The sequence below is a fragment of the Delphinus delphis genome, chromosome 14, assembly GCF_949987515.2.
Source record: "Delphinus delphis chromosome 14, mDelDel1.2, whole genome shotgun sequence".
Lineage (NCBI taxonomy): Eukaryota > Metazoa > Chordata > Mammalia > Artiodactyla > Delphinidae > Delphinus > Delphinus delphis.
Genome location: NC_082696.1, coordinates 82763028 through 82775305, shown reverse-complemented (window position 1 = coordinate 82775305; position 12278 = coordinate 82763028). Strand labels below are relative to the sequence as shown.

The 12278-nt window shown below is 39.9% G+C and overlaps 1 protein-coding gene across 1 annotated transcript in view; it reads left to right on the top strand.

Moving 5' to 3' along the window:
- ADGRB3 (adhesion G protein-coupled receptor B3) overlaps positions 1-12278 on the top strand; it is a 799562-nt gene that overhangs the window by 395240 nt on the left and 392044 nt on the right. Inside the window, exons 10-11 of the mRNA XM_060030408.1 lie at positions 5694-5762; positions 10154-10262. Coding sequence (XP_059886391.1) covers positions 5694-5762; positions 10154-10262 — 178 coding nt within the window. The remainder of the gene's footprint in view (positions 1-5693; positions 5763-10153; positions 10263-12278) is intronic.

The window sequence follows — 12278 nt, the reverse complement described above, 5'->3', positions numbered from 1 at the left end:
ACTGTGTTTGGCAAAGAACCAGCTGTGTGTGGAAGAGGGGACCCCTTCCTTGGGAGGGGACCAGGGCCGAACATCCTCCACTGTGTCCTCTACTTGCGAGGCCCTGCAGTTTCTCAAGAGTGGGTGTCTGTGACCAGGACGGCCTTGAGACTTCAAAATGCCACTCAGATAGGAAGAGTTCGATCCCGTATTTAATCAGGAGAACCAGCTTTCTGATCTGTAAAAATAAGCACCCTATCTCCTGCCCTGGACCTACAAGAACCCTGGGTATAGAGCAGAGGAGTGTGTTGAAAGGAGGCCACACGTTAGGTGGGGACCGTGTATCCGTGATTTTTAATTCCCCCAGTGTTTATCCCATGGTCTTCCACACAGTAGGCATGCAGTCAGCCAACATGAAATATTTGAGTATTTACATTTTCCTATGCCTCGTGCTGTACCCTGGGGGCATGGGAGCGAACAAAATGGAAACAGTCCCAACTAAATTATAAGCTGGTAGAGAAGAAGCCCTAAACTGATCATCACATAAATACATTGTAATTACGAAGTGTGATACACTTCAAAAGAAATCTACACAGTGCAACTGCAACTCCGCATGTTTGCTGCCCTGTGAGTGGCTCCCTTACAGCTGGCTGCTGCCTGCATTACATTAGGGTGAAGGTGCACTTATTCATCCTTTTGGGTGAGTGCACAGTAGTTTTGCTGGGTTGGTCATGCATGGACGTAGAGGCCGGGAGAGCCAGAGACCATCGTACTAGTAATTCCCCAGGTACTGGGGAAAGCTGACTCTCAGAACAGAGAACAAGGGTCTCTTCTGGTCAATAGAACCTCTTCCTTCACGTCTTATTCTCTTAGGTGATTACTTCCAGGAATGGACTGTTTCTTTTTTCCATGAATTTTTGGCAAAGCATGAATGATGACAGTATTGGTAAATGAAAAATAAAAATTTTCACTACTCAAAATCAGAAACATAAAGAGACTGTGCAGACTTTGTATACTTACAGTGTGGTGATGGGAGAAAGCCTTTCTGGGGAAATGGCATGTAAATCTAGACGTGGAGGACAAAAAAAGGGTTATTCAAGTAAAGAACAGGAAGTAAAGTGGTTGAAGAAAGGGAGCAGCATTATATAGGTCTGGAGACTGGGCAGAAACAGGTTTGGGATGCATGGAGAAGTCTGCTGAGCCTGGAGTAGAGAGAGTGGGGGACAGGATCGCTCAAGACAGAGTGGAGAGACAGGAAGGGGCCGGATCACGCTTGACCTGCAGCCGTCGACTGCTCTCTGGATTGGGGATGCATGACTGTCCTGGGCTGTGCCATTTTAATCCTAATGGTGTGTCCCTGCTTCCTTGCTTAGCCTTTAAGCCTCTCTTATGATCCCTCTATATTTCATGTCGGGACGACCACCATTCCTGAAGGCTTTCAGTTCTCCTTCTTAACTCTGTTCCTTGGGGCCTGTCTCTGCCTCTCGGTGCCCAGGCATTTGCTGCTGGGTTAGGAGGAGGAGAACACGTTTCTTGTAGCTTAGGTATCTCCGATCATGAGCCTAATCTACAACTCTCTTTCAATAAGGAATTCAGCAAAAGTGCATGCTAAGATGTGCTTCAATATACTTATAGAAAATTGTATAGAGTCCTTGAGAAATTTGTCAAGTGGAAGCCAACCAGATATAGAACAAAGAATTACGTACTTACTGCTTTGCATAAAATTGAGTGTCCTGACCAGTGTGAGGTGATACCTCATTGTAGTTTTGATTTGCATTTCTCTAATAATTAGTGATGTTGATCATTTTTTCATATGCCTCTTGGCAATCTGTATGTCTTCTTTGGAGAAATGTCTATTTCTATCTTCTGCCCATTTTTTGGTTGGGTTATTTGTTTGTTTTGTTTTTTGATATTGAGCTCCATGAGCTGTTTATATATTTTGGAGATTAATACTTTGTCCATTGCTTCATTTGCAAATATTTTCTCCCATTCTTAGTGTTGTCTTTTATCGTTTATGGTTTCCTTTGCTGTGCAAAAACTTTTAAGTTTAATTAGGTCGCATTTGTTTATTTTTGTTTTTATTTTCATTACTCTAGAAGATCTGTCATACAGAGTGAAGTCAGAAAGAGAAAAACAAATATCGTATATTAACACATGTATGTGGAATCTAGAAAAATGATACAGATGAACCTATTTCCAGGGCAGGAATAGAGACGCAGGCATAGAGAACGGACTTGTATAGACATGTATACACTACCAGGTGTAAAATAGCTAGCTAGTGGGAACCTGCTGTATAGCACAGGGAGCTCATCTCGGTGCTCTGTGATGACCTAGAGGGGTGGGAGGGTGGGACGGGGGTCCAAGAGGAAGAGGATATATGTATACACATAGTTGATTCACTTCATTGTACAGCAGAAACTAACACGACATCGTAAAGCAATTATACTCCAATAAGAAAGAAAATCGAGTGTCCTTTTAGTCTCACATGGCCAAATCTAGGACTTGCACTTTGATTGGGGCAGAGACATCAATGCTTCTCTTTACGACATGCGTTCGCTGTGCTGATTTTAATAATACTTCCTGCCGAGGAAAACCAGAGTCCTGCTTCCTGCCCATCGTGTCCCACAGCCGTTTGCTCAGGGTCTCCCACGTGCTGCGTGTCTCATCATCACAACACTGAAACCCCTCCCAGCAGAGGACATTCTTAGGAAGGAGAGCTTTCTGCTGAACAAATCATGGGCCATAATGTGGCTATAAATACAAATCATGCAGCCAGTCGTATAAAGATAACACAAAGGGAATAAAATCATAAAGCTGCCATATATTGAGCACTTAGCGTGTGTCGGATACTGTGCTAAGAATTAGCTCTGAGCTTCACAGCTGCTCTGCCCTGCAGGTGTTAGCATCTCTGCCTCACAGGCTAGAGAACATAGGCGGAGGTGGGCAACGTTACCCCAGTACCACACAGGTAATAAATGTTGGGAGAATTTTTAAAGCAGGTCTGCCTAGTTCAAGCTCCAAACTCAGACTCTGCTAAGGACGCTGAATTTTTCAAATCAGTCTAGGTCGTAGAGATCGGGATGTGATCAAAACAAAACAGAAACCTGTCAGATGCAATTCAGGGGCTAAGGGACTTGATCCACATATCATCAAAGGAGAGGTCTGACCATAGGTAGCAGAGCTCTTGAAAAATTCTAGAAGTTGTGCATCTGCTGCCGTGGAAGTTGCTTTATACTTTTCTCAAAAATTCAGTCAAGTGGTCTGAAAGGTTATGAGTCCCCTCTTCAAAATGCTGTTCTGTTTGGTTCTGCTTTGTTCCATCTGTCAGTATGATATTTGAGCAAATGTAGAAGTGAATTGATATATCGAAGTACATTTTTTTTCAACGTGTGTGAGACAGATTAGAGCAGGGTCAACTCAGAGGAATGATGTTTGAGTCTTGTTGGAGAAAGCGAGGTGTACTGACTTTGTGATTTCATTGTTTCCTTTAAGTTAGGACTTTATTAACCACCTGCTGTGGGCAAGGCATTGCATGCGACGAGGATACACTGAGGAATAAGCAAAGCTCAGTATCCCTGGAAATGCCCCTCCCCCTCCCCCATCTGGGATATTAAGGCTTAGCCCCTGTCCCCCTACACGAACCTACAACTGACCATTTTCAGATTCAATCCACTGGGAGATAGAAGGAGAGCTTTACTCTGTGCGGCATTCCCATGTTCATTTAGTCAAGTATGATTTATTGGCCTTGGAAGATAGTACAACCGCCTTTCTTAGACTCTCTGCTTACTAGAATGTATATTTTAATAATCTGTGGTTTTTTATATATGCCCTCTGGTGATTTTGAAACACCGAACTCTGAATTTATCGTTTTGATCAAGGAATCGCGTGTGCTCACTGGCCTTGACGTACAGCGCAGAGCTGCTGACTCCCTGTCACTAAAACACGCTTTGTGCAATGTTTTCCCGGAAACGGAGATGCGTTGGCACAAATTGCTTCCCATTCTTGCGGTACCCTTGTTAGGAGCAGCATGCATTTTGTATGAGAGCAGGCAGGGGCTAGGACGTAGGCGCGGTCATGGACCTCAGCAAGGCTGACGGCGTGAAAGGGGATGAAATCTGCAACTTTGGTCTCACTAGCACCACGTCCCCTACTGAGTTCACTAGCCACAGGCGATCGGAGAACTCTGAAGGTTAATTCTTTCTGCCCATACGTAGAATTACAGCTCAGTGGACAAAGCCCTTGAAATGTTATCACCCCAGCCAGGACATTTTCAGTGGAAGAAATGGCTGGTAGTACAAAAAGGTTAAACGAATTAGAAAACGGGTCTCAGACAGACTTGCCGGGTTTTTTTCCCAAGAGCTGCCTAAAATATTCTGTAAGTTTTATAGAGGTTGTGACTGGAAACATGTTTCAGCCATATGATTGCCGGGAACTATTAAAATGAATAGCACAAATAGGGCAATTAAATATAGATGCTAACAGATTCAAACCCCAAGAGGAAATGAAGCTGCTTGGTTTTTTTTCTAAAAACACGCAGGTGAATTTCTTTGGAATTAGAGTAAAGACCTATCTTGAAAAGCTGGCTGGATAGGGAAGAAGGCTGAAGAGACTAAAAAATGGTGACTACCTGGCCCCCAACTCCTGAAGGGAGACCTGTCCTAAGTGAAGGTATCAACGTAAGGCCGTGCTCCTGTTCATAACATACGGAGCAGCCAGAAGAGGTGCGCTCTGAGGATAAAAGCAAGGGACCACTGTCCGTGTAGCTTCAGACAGATGCCAAGGCTTCACTTTACACTTCTTAGGTCTCCTGTGACCCCATGTCCCTGGCACCCTGATTTCCTCTCCTGGCTCACAGCGAGTGTGAGAGGATAGGAAGGTCTCTCTTTAGTACAGATCCCTCGTGTGTGAAGTGAGTACTGACACAGACGATGCGATGTGTGGGAAACAAAAACCGAACACTGAGAGGTGCCTGTCTGCCTGGAAAGGGAAAACCGAAACTCATCGCAGGCACTGCTGGAACACGTTAAAGCCAATGTGTTTCCAACAGTTAGTTAGGGACCAGGGGGATGACAAGGGTTTGGACATCCCTCCATTTTGGCTTGCTGCAAAAGGCAGGGGGTTTAAGAATGGGAATTTGAAAACAGCCAAGACTTCCTGAGCACTTACCATGCAGGAACTTGAAAAATTTCATGTCGTCATTGCAATAAGTAGTTGTAAACGTTAAAGTAAAATAGCCAGGAAGGGCAGAGCCAGGATCCAATAGGAGGAAGGCTTCACTGGCCTCAGCTTTGCCCGTGGCCTGTGGCTTCACTGTGATGCCCTTCGACCCAGCAGTGTGAGTAGCAATCATTCCTCACAGGGAACTGGACGACTTTAATAAGACAAACACAGGGGACTTTCTTACAGGAGCTTACAAAGAGAGCTTCTTTGTAAGGAATAATTATACGGTGGCCTGACAGAGTAGAATGCAGAGCATATAACTGTGATAGAAAGTAAGTGTTGTGCCTATTGTGATGTCTTCTGAATATGTGACGTTCTCTAGAAATCCCAGAATCATGTTGCTGAGGGAGGGTCCTCAGAGATCTTCTAGAATAGCATGTTAGGGTCATCAAGCAGTATTGCAAAGTGTTTATACCCTCAGCGTTCAAACAGATGTTGCTGGAAAAGATATTCCCTCGTGTAACATTAAACCTTTTATCTAATTTAATTTACAGAACTTCTTTCAAATAGTTAGCAACCTTCTAGATGAAGACAACAAGGAAAAATGGGAAGATGCACAACAGGTAAAGCTGAAGTTATTTCAGAACTTAAAATGAAGTTGGTTAAATAAGGCTTCGTAATATGTGAAAAAAGTAATGGCTCGCTATTCCAAGAACATACTAGGAAAAATTTTAAAGTCATTCTAGATTATCTCGTTCTAATTTTAGAGAAAACAAGTGACCTCCTTTATCATAACAATCTATGGAATCAATGATATTTAAAATGTGAAAAAACAGAGCAGGTTTAAGTAATGTTTAACTTTAAGGTATTAATACATAATGACTCTATGCCTTACCCATCATTTTCTTTCCTGTCTACAGACTATAGGAAAAACAGGTAATCTAAAAGGACACATTGCCATATCAATATTGATGTGGTAAGATGCTTATAATGGAATGTTAAATGAAAAAGAATTACCAAGCAGCATGTAAACCTGATTGCACATTTGTGAAAACAGAAATGTAAAAATGTTCAGTTATAATACAAAGATAACTTATGGATGGGATAAACAGCAAAATCATAAACTAGCACTTTAATATTGCTTAAAAAATAAAAAAAAATAAAAGGACACATTGCAAACTAAACTGTGGGAGTACTAACTAGTAAAATCATCTGTATTGACTCTGTTACGTGTTACCTGAATTATGTATACAGATGTGCATTTTGACTCAAAGCCAAGAATTGTAAAAATGAGTTCTCATTACAAGAAATGTATTCTGCTCTTTTTCTCTTTCTGCTAAGCATGGCAACTGTAGCAAGGAGCCTTGTTGGTTTAGTTATTGTTTTAAAAATGCCTGGTCCTGCCATTTGTGCTATACTCACTGACACACGGTTAATACTATTTTTTCTAAATCACAGAAAAAGTGAGTTAGAAGTTAAGAAAGGGAGAATAAGCATGTTTTTAAAAATCCTGTAGAAATTTAATGTAAACGTTTTCTACTTGACCCTTGTTAAAAATTCCGCGAGAACAATGCAATATTGAAAATGAATACTTCCTGAGTTTCAAGTGGACCCTCTCTCTCCCTTTCCCTTTATAATCATATTCTGGGCCTTCAGGAGTAAAGCATGCCCTTTATTTCTATTATCATAGGAACTCTATGGATAGACTCTAAAAATAGTCCAGTGTGGGTCCACCTCATTATCAGGTACAAGTGCTGTGCTTCTGGCCATAGCAAGAAAAAAAAAAAAAAAATCACTCCTTAGTTTAAGACACGGAATCTATCTTTTCCTACTAGTTTGAGTTATGTATTTGTCCTTGGCTTCATTCTAGAGGAGAACCTCCTTCACTCGCTGTGAGAAAATGGTGTCTTTCCTTAGAATACACTGCTAAGTGTATTCTAAAGTGGCTAAGCACATCTTTGTAGAGTGCTGGAGACTATTAATTATGGATATATTTAGGACAAATGTATAATACCCTATTTAAAACAAGACTGCAATCCATCAGATGGTGTTATTTGCTGCAAGGTCCCAACTTGAGCAAATAATGAAGAGCGGCAGAACTTTTTGTCAATGGAAAATCCTGAATCCATAATCCACCTATTTACTTGTGATTTTGAGTTAAGTATATTCTTATCTTTTAAATATTTTTTTCAGTAGTGATGATCCTTAATGCTTCATTGAAGTAACTATTTGAAATAAAAGCAACTATTCTGTAGCGATGTTTTCATAAATGCAGCCAAGTGGTAAATGAGTCTCCAAGTTTTGGGCACAAAGGGTGAACTCTTCAGAAATAAGAGCTGTTTAAAATCTACCAGAGATAATCCTTTGTCTATTTTAGAGGAATAGTCTCAACAAAATATAACATAAAGCATAGCTCTGTGTGCATTTGGAAGACTAGCTGAGTAAAATGGTGAATATTGAAGTCAGAAGCGTTTTGCCATTAGAACTCACACTTTTGGACAATAAACAGTGTCATTTCATAGTTTGTTCACTACACATAAACCCCAGTTATGAAGGATGAAACTATGTTTAGCTAAAGAATCCTACTAAAAATACAGTATACTAAAGTGAAAAAAAAAGGCTGCATTCTCTATAGCACTGTTTTATACACCATCATTGTAGTTGGAATGGACGGTCCATTTCATTCATGATAATTGTGATGATCAATATTTCCTTTTTATACTGAACGCTCCTGTGTCTCTCCAGGAGTGCGTAAATTGTGGCCGCTGAGCCAGATCCAGGCTGGCACCTGTTTTGTAAATAAAGTTTGGCATCATAGCCACAGTACCTAAGGCTGCTATGGTGCAGCAAGGACAGAGCTGGGTTGTTCCAACAGAGACCCCGTGATCCACAAAGCCACTCTCTGACCCTTTACAGAAAAAAAAAAAAAAAAAAAAAAATCAGCCCCGGCTCTATGACATTTGAAAACTGTTGGGAACATATAACTACAAACAAAATCTGCTGCCACCCTAGAAAACTCTCCCCAAAGTAGACAGGAAAGAAAACAGTTTTATTATTGAATAGGCATTAAGCCAGAATGTGATGTGCCTCACAGGCAGTTCACTAAGAGTTGCAAAGACAGAGAAACTTCATCCTTTAATACAGATGAGCAGATGTTCAACTCATTACACATGTGTTCTCGAGGTAAACAGTAGCTAATTCTCAAGTAAGAGGACTTTAGGTAGTTCATCCTAAATGCACTAGGTAATTGGGATGACCATCTTGTTAGTGAATTGGCTTTATCCAAAGGAAAAATGAGCTCTGATATCTTAATGACTGCGGGCAGTTTTACAACTCAGAGTGAGGCACCTGCTTAAGTCAGGGTCTAACCCTCCCACCGCCCCTCCCACCGCACAGCAATCTATGTGATGACTTTCCACTGAGAGACATCCCTGGGTCTTTAAGCTGGGAAGAGGCTATTTAACTTTCAAAAAGGTTTACACGCATTTCAAAGAGACAGAGAAAGGATTTAACTATTACAAGTTTTCTAAAGTAAATGCTCTTAAGGGAGGGGGGCAAGGGGTTAGGGAGGGAGTCTCTTCTCTATTTTCAACTGGGAGGATTAAACCTCTTCTTTTTAATTTGTATTTACCCACACACTACACATACTCATAGACACACACACCTACACAAAAATAGAAGAAAAAATACAGTAGCAGCAGGAAGTTTGGAGCTGATGGAAATTTCACACACATTTTTGGAATGTGGAGGAAATTTCACACACATTTCGGGAATGGGATAGGTAAGCAATAGCATTTGTCCCCAAGTCTTCCTGAAATTAAAAAAAAATTACAACTATCTATGCCATACGTTTCTAACTGTAATAACCATTGTTCATGTCTTCAACCATATATGAGGAAGTATACGATGCATTCGAGGTGTCTGATTTTTGGATGGGTGCGGCTGCAAGCTCCTGTAAAATATACGCACTGTGCCTGCTGGCCACCCTGCCCGGCATGTCTTTCTGCTCATCAGAGTCTCTCTCCCCGTTCTGCACAAGCCTTTGCAAAACAAAGCCATTTAAAATTCTCTAATGCACTTAAATTTTTCATGGCTTGAAGCTGCAGTGGTGCTGAATGGCTAAAAGCAATGAACGTAACTTCAAAAGACTTTCTGCTTTAATCTGGTTATATAATGCAGGCTGACTTTGTCAGCATGATGGGTTACACATACTAAAATTCATTTGTCTTTTCAAATGGACCTCACATTCCTCTCACTGTGAGCTATTGCCAGAATCAGGTCATCTTTAAGCAAACACTCATCTGTTTGCAGTGTATGAGGCGGATGATGTTGGGTGTGTCTTACATATGTACATGTGAAACACCTATACTAGAGCTGTTTTATGATCCTGCAAGTATTGCCAACACTATTATTCATACAGCAGCTATTACAATGATTAGAAATAAATGTCTCTCCCAAGATAGTTATTTTACAGTGAACTTAATAGTCTGTAAATATTCATGATGGCAATAATAATTATTTTTCCCCAGTGTTCATTGTACAGATGCTAAGTAAAAAAAAATGTAAAAAGCCCCCAAATTTCAGTGTTTGTTCTATGTTATATTTAAGTGAGGAAAGGAACCCATCAAAAGTAAAGACATGCTGCTTCTAAGTGTACAATCTGTTAGATATTTTGAGTTTTCTTGGATTTATGAAGGATTAATCACGGCATCATATCACCTCCAGAGTTCTTGCTGGCTGACATTTGATGTCATTCTCAACTGTTAGTTCAAAAAATATACAACTGTTAGATGGGTTAAAAAATAAATTAATAAATAAAAATTTAAAAATAAAATAAAATGATTAAAAATAATTTTAAAAAGTAAAAAAAAAATACAGCGGCTGCTAGTTGGAGAAATGTCTTCAAATAAATCAGAGCTCATTTATGATCTCATTGTGTCTTTTTAAAATTCCAGTTATATATTCTATTATATAGATTTTTTAAATTCCATCTAACCTTTGCTTATTTTTGTAGATTTATCCGGGCTCAATAGAGTTAATGCAGGTGATTGAAGATTTTATACACATTGTTGGAATGGGGATGATGGACTTTCAGAATTCATACTTAATGACTGGAAATGTAGGTAAGAAATAGGATGTTTTCCCAAAATCTGACTGAATTTTTAAAAAACTTTGCAAGTATCTGAGTCATACATTTCTAAGTGTGGTACCCATTGTTCATATCTTTGAGTCTACATGAGTAATGTATTGTGGGTATTTGGTGTCTGATTTTTCAATGGGCCAACCACATATTCACTATAGACACATACCTACACACACACATTCGCATGCATCTGAGTGTATTTGTATACATTTATTTAAGCCTACTTGTATTTATCTGTACACGTATATAGCAAATGTTTATTGCTATCCAATCTCATGTTGAAAATATATAGTATATACTATGTGATTATATAAAAAATAAGCCTTCGTGGTCTCGCAAACACTGTTCATGAAGATGCCGAGTCACTTTCTTGTTAGGGGCCCCAAAGAACTGCTGAATCTCCATAAGGGTGGGACACTTCAGAGACCTTTAGGGGTCATTGTCACAATGCTGTTGCTGCCGAAGTTTTCATGAGTAACTTCCAGGACACAGTGCGTCTCTCGGGTCTCTGTAGTGGATTCTGTAATGGTAGCACACGTAAAGTGAAAACATCTTTCTTCCTTTAGCTGTCTATAACATTGTCTCTTATAGGGAGGAATTACACACGGCCTCTTACAGTGCTACAATTATTGTGCATTCAGCCAACAGCAATTATGTTAACCAAACGGCACATTTCTTTTTGTAGTTAAAAATACTGCAAGAACAAAGAACTATTCTTCCTAAATACTATATGCATTGAGTTGATACATGTTTACAGTTTTATTTCTTTACAGCTTCCTCTTGTGATGTTACTATGACTCAGATTTTCTTTCATTGTCATGTTTTAGCAATCTTCACATAAAGACTACTAACTGTAGATAAAGATGTGTTTAAATCAATATCTTACCTCACATTCTTATTCAAAGGATGTTTAAGTTTTAGTTTCTAGATCAGGAAGAGACCTAACTTTGAGGAGGGATTAACTAGGGGAGTTCACACGGTATAGAACATAACATTTTTATGATTACAGCTTTGGTGTTTCATCTTATACTTGATTTCTTCGGAAGGTCCTTTACTCCTATAGTGACTCATTTGACTCTGAGATATATTCTGCCAGGGTGACCTCAACTTGTAACTGGTAATAGCTAACTACTGGTAATATTCTTCAGTTGAAGAGAACCTGTGTAATGGAGACCTCAAAGGTCTGCAGACGGTTCCATGCCCACATGCCATCTTCATGCAGCTTGAGGCCTTACGAGTTAGAGTTATGCCTTAATCCACTTTCCAGAGGTGGTGGAGGGCCCAGACTTTTGCCGAGAGTAGATGTCCAGCAGCTTGTGCTGGTTCACGAATGAAGGGAGCTGTCCTTGCTATGGGCAAGGAGAAGAAAAAGTGACCGAAAATAGTATCTTTATTGAAGGATGAATTCAGAAATCAGAGAAAATCCAAATTAAATGTCCATTCCAAAAGTGTCTGGGCAAAGAGAGGAAAGGTAAAATCTGTGGAAAAAGGGGGTAGCATGTTGGGTTATGAGTTTGGGGAACGTGGAAGGAAAACCCTAGAGAGATTCTGGGGACGCTGGTCATTCAAGATGGAACCACTCTTCTAAGGGCCTATGATTTTTTGGGGGGAGGAAGGAACCAGGAAGGCTGCTATGCCAGTTTGGACAATAGTAATTTACAAGAAAAACAGAGGGGGAAAAAGCAAAGAGCTATTGTTTTCTTGATTTTTGTTAACCTTAGCACCTAATTCTAAAACGCATGGCTAATTAAAAGTATTATCAGATCGAAACATGGCACCTCTTCAGAATGTGTTTGGAAAAAACTTTAAAAACCGAAACCAATCTTAGAGTCTAGTAACTTAAATGTGAACTTAAAATAGGCTGTTTGAATAACAGCATACCAAATGCCCTATGGTACTAGTATTGCTTACGACAAAAATTCCATAAATATCAATAAATTGCAAATCTTTATTCCTCTTTACCTTTCTTTTGACTTACCAAACTTGTATTTTTGAA